This window comes from Nematolebias whitei, chromosome 1, assembly GCF_014905685.2.
Source record: "Nematolebias whitei isolate Nwh7 chromosome 1, NemWhi1, whole genome shotgun sequence".
NCBI classification, from domain to species: domain Eukaryota; kingdom Metazoa; phylum Chordata; class Actinopteri; order Cyprinodontiformes; family Rivulidae; genus Nematolebias; species Nematolebias whitei.
In genome coordinates this window covers 46,620,062-46,624,473 of record NC_056498.1, presented here as the reverse complement: position 1 = coordinate 46,624,473, position 4,412 = coordinate 46,620,062, and the positions used below count along the sequence as shown (strand labels likewise).

At 45.6% G+C, this 4,412-nt stretch overlaps 1 protein-coding gene and 1 long non-coding RNA gene across 2 annotated transcripts in view; one reads left to right on the top strand and one right to left on the bottom strand.

Annotated features, from left to right (window-relative positions):
- Positions 1 to 1,584, top strand: part of cdh23 (cadherin-related 23) — a 275,500-nt gene extending 273,916 nt beyond the window's left edge. Inside the window, exon 68 of the mRNA XM_037677972.1 lies at positions 1,255 to 1,584. Within this exon, the coding sequence (XP_037533900.1) occupies positions 1,255 to 1,584 (330 nt within the window). The remainder of the gene's footprint in view (positions 1 to 1,254) is intronic.
- An 858-nt stretch (positions 1,585 to 2,442) lies between these two features.
- Positions 2,443 to 3,641, bottom strand: LOC119417600. Its single transcript, XR_005187153.1, has 2 exons — positions 3,555 to 3,641; positions 2,443 to 2,608 (listed from the first exon to the last, which is right to left on the bottom strand). It is a non-coding gene; the product is annotated as an uncharacterized LOC119417600 (long non-coding RNA).
- Positions 3,642 to 4,412: the final 771 nt, after the last annotated feature.

The window sequence follows — 4,412 nt, the reverse complement described above, 5'->3', positions numbered from 1 at the left end:
ACAGCATATTTAGCTACTTACACCAGCATATATTTAGCTACTTACACCAGCATATTTAGCTCCTTCGCTGACTCGGTTCTTCCGACGGTGAAGTGATGATCAACCTGAAAAGCTCTGAGGTGTCTCAGTGTCTCCACAGTAATAAGGTCAGTGGAGTTTTTATTAAGAGGGACACAAACTTATTGACCTTAAATCAGACACAGAGACAAAGTCTTAAAGTCCTCCATCACTGAACTTGACTTAATTACAGAGAAAATCATAAAACTGAAGATGAACAAATATATAAAGCTGTGACCTTCATACACCTGAAATCATGCCTGATGTTCTCGTCACTGTTTTCAATCCTTCTGAGGACCCGGCGTCTCTTCTCCGGTGGTTTATTGTCGTCCAGACACAAAGTAGGATGCAGGTTTTCCTCCGTCGGTCGTTTGTCGACAAAGTGAAATGAGCTCACAGACAGAGTTTAGGGTTTTCTCTTCAAGTTCACGTTGTTCAGACACGTTCTTCTTAATTCCTCATCTGTAGGAAGGAGATGAAACTAAACTTGTTTTCACAGGAACACTCGTTTTGTTTTGGCTCCGTGTTCAAACTCTGTTGTTGTAGCCACTGATTTAGTTTGGTCTGCTTGTACCTGAACGCAGCACGGCTACTTAGTCGACTTTACAGTTGTTAAATAAATGTGAACAGTTTTATATCTGCTAAACTGAAAGTAATGTACTTTTAAATAAACCGCGGTCTGTTCCCTGCTACCATGGTTCATCACTGCTACTTCCTGTCTGACAGGAAGTTGTACCAGATTTAAACGGCAGAACCCTCAGGAATAATGTGGACAGCTTCTGCCCACGTCTGTTTTTTACCAAAACTCAACACAGCTGTTACTTTAAATAAAAAGTTGTTGAATTTAACAAAATAAAAGCACCTTAAATGACATTTAGTAGCTTTAATGAACCAAAGTATAATTCTGTGCTCAGCTGTGATCAAACCAAATCACCGTTTCGTATTTAAAACTGAGGAACGCGTCGTTAGTTTAAAAAACGAGACGCTTGCTTCAAAACCCGATCAACACTCTGAGTGTGACGTCTAAATGAACTCTTAAGATGAAAGGCGGCGGGCGACATGCATTCACTTCTTGTACTTTGAGGTGTTTCTTCTCTGCTGCTTTGTCGTTTCCTTCTGATGTTCCTGAAATGAAACGTTTGAAACGTGAGACTCGTCTTCGTTTGGTCGACCTGTTTTTCTGTTTCGCCTCCTCAGCTCATCCAGAGCGACCTGGACGACGACGAGGACGAGCGCCTGAGCGTGGGCGGCGGCCACGGCACGCTGCGCTTCAAGCACAAACTCCCCATGGAGCTGAAAGGGCCCGAAGGCGTGCACGTGGTCCACGGCAGCACGGGCACCCTCCTGACCTCTGACCTCAACAGCCTGCCGGAGGACGACCAGCGGGCCCTGGCGCGCTCCCTGGAAGCGCTCGACGGCGGTCTGTACTCGGAGCGGAACGCCCGCACCGAGTCGGCCAAGTCCACCCCGATGCACCGCCACAAAGACGGCGTGTCCGAGAGCCCGCTGGAAGTCACGGAGCTATGACTAGCCGAGGCCTCGCTGGTCTGAGCGCAGCAGCCGGGGGGCTCGTGTGTGTCCTCCTGCCTCCGTACCGCCGACCCGGTACGATTCGGAGAGGATCAGCGTGTGCAGTCTGAGGAGCGACATCAGCCGACCCGCTCAGAGCGGGCTCAAAGATGGCCGACCGTCTTCAGTACGGTAAAAAAAACGAAGCGGTGCATCACGGATGAGACGGACCGGGCCATGACCTGAGAACCATCAGAGGCGCCTCGTTCTGCGTAACAACGTCACGGCTGCAGACACACACACAATGAACACACCCAGACCAGCAAACGGCCACGAACACTCCGAGGAGGACAAAATTATTTTGCAGCGTCGACGACTTTTGTTCTTCCTTTAGAAACATTTTGCTGTTTGACAATAATTTTATTCTAAAGTGAAGCTTCTGCTGTTTACTCCCAACGGCAGCCATTTTGTTCCTAACGGACGTTTTACTCATAAGTTGTTTTTTTGTGACTGAGAAGAAAAAAGTTTCTAAATGAAAATGATTAAAAGTACCATTTTTATAGATCTAAAGATGACTGTACACTGCCACGTGCACGCTCAAAATGAGCCGTTTGACTTTTGTTTTTACAAAACATGAACTAAAGATATTTTTAAATTGAATTCTGGCTGCCAAAGCCGGTGGGACGTTCTGTTGGATGTTTGGCGTTCGAGTATTTGTGACGCGTCGATCCGTTTCTGTCGAGTGCCGTGTTTTCAAAATGTATTTTTTTATATTTTACTTTTGTTGAACATGTTTTCAGGAACTATGTTGTGGGATGAGACTCGACAAATAAAAATAAACGTGCTGCCACCTGCTGGTCAAGAACAGGAACTGTCTGAAGGAGCTCGACCCTTTTATTGTTGGTAAGTTAGAAAAGTTGAAGAGTTCTGAGTCCACCGGGTCGTCTTCGAGTCACGTTCATCGGCTCGTCGCGCCCCCTGACGCCGCCGCCGCCGTCGTCGTCGTCCCGGTGGCGGGCAATTTCTTCAGAGTCCTGTTCAGCTGTAGAACGACAGGAAGAGGTTTTATTACCTTACTGCTAAAACAAAGTGATGTAAAAGCAGAGCACCACGTTGGGCTGAGATTAAAATAATCCAAAGGAAAGCTAAAGTTTAGTAAAGGCCAAATTAACCCGCCTGCATGAAACTCAGCCAGAATAAATGTGAATGTGTTGAGCTGGGAGGTCCTGCAGCCCGGGGGAACAGAGAGGCCAGCAGAGTCTGGGTGGACGGATCTGCAGACAGTTTCTTAGGATCCACTGTGGGATGGATCTTTACAAGAGATCCTTCCTGCCTACAGCATCTATAACATCTCTTAATGAAACGAGTTACAAGAAATAATTTCCCTTTGGGATTAATTAAACTCATAATCTGGCCTGAAGGCCGTGAATTAGCCTAGCCTCCTTTAACCTCAGGTATAATCCAGACTGGGGGTGTAACGACCTGTTGCACAGACAGCGTTTGGAACGATTCTGACAAAGTAGAAAAAAAAAAGAGTTTTTAAATTCGTAGGATTGTTTAGGAGCTGTTTATTAATAACTCGAGCCCGGACGATATCGTGGTGCCGATATTTTAGGTCAATACCGGGACGTATCGGGTCCAACAACAGAACCCGCTCGGGTTCAGATCAGACAGTCATTACCCACGTGGGCACCGGAGCACCCCCAGGACTCCAAGAAAGCCGGATCCTCTGAACTGCCGTTTGCAGCGTAGGCACAAACAGTCAGAGCCTGAGATCTAGATCTAGTTGGTCTCAGGCTCCTTCCCCACCAGAGAGGGGCGGAGCACCAAGGCCCCCGCACATGGAGTCATGCTCCCGACTACATACACAGCAGCCAAAATGTCCGTCTCAATCAACTCCAGTAATAACTCTAAAGAAAACCATGTGGCTGATTGTTTCCCTGTGAGGGTGAACAGGTTGACGCTGCTGCATCCTCCTCATCACTGACCTCCTCAAACTTGTGGATCTGTCGGATGAAGAAATCTCCGTAACGACGAGCGACCTTCGTGTCGGCGATGTGGATCATGTCCTGTTGAAGAAATTGAAGAGAGTTCCATAAAACATTCATCTTTCAAAAATCACTTCTCAGGACAAAGTTCACCGTCTGTTAGCAAAATATCTCTTCACTCACTGGATGAACTTTATTGTGGGACTTTAATCTTTCAATATTTTACATGTAACATTTTCCTCCACAGTTTAAAATAAATCAGTGCACGTCATGAATTGTTGCTTATTCTCACAAGAGGATCTGAAAACTGATAAAAATAGATTTTAAGGAGAAGTTTTAAACAAGCATTTAGACAACATCTGTATAAAGTCATTCACACGACAACATCTGCATCAGGTCATTCACACGACAGCATCTGCATCAAGTCATTCACACGACAACATCTGCATCACGTCATTCACACGACAACATCTGTATAAAGTCATTCACACGACAACATCTGGATCAAGTCATTCACACGACAACATCTGTATAAAGTCATTCACATGACAACATCTGGATCGTCATTCACACGACAACATCTGCATCAAGTCATTCACACGACAACATCTGGATCGTCATTCACACGACAACATCTGCATCAAGTAATTCACACGACAACATCTGCATCAAGTAATTCACACGACAACATCTGCATCAAGTCATTCACACAACAACATCTGTATCAAGTCAAAGTCATTCACACAACAACATCTGCATCAAGTCATTTAAACAACAACATCTGGATCAAGTCACTCAGACAACATCTGCGTAAAGTCATTTAGACAACAACATCTGCGTAAAGTCATTTAGACAACA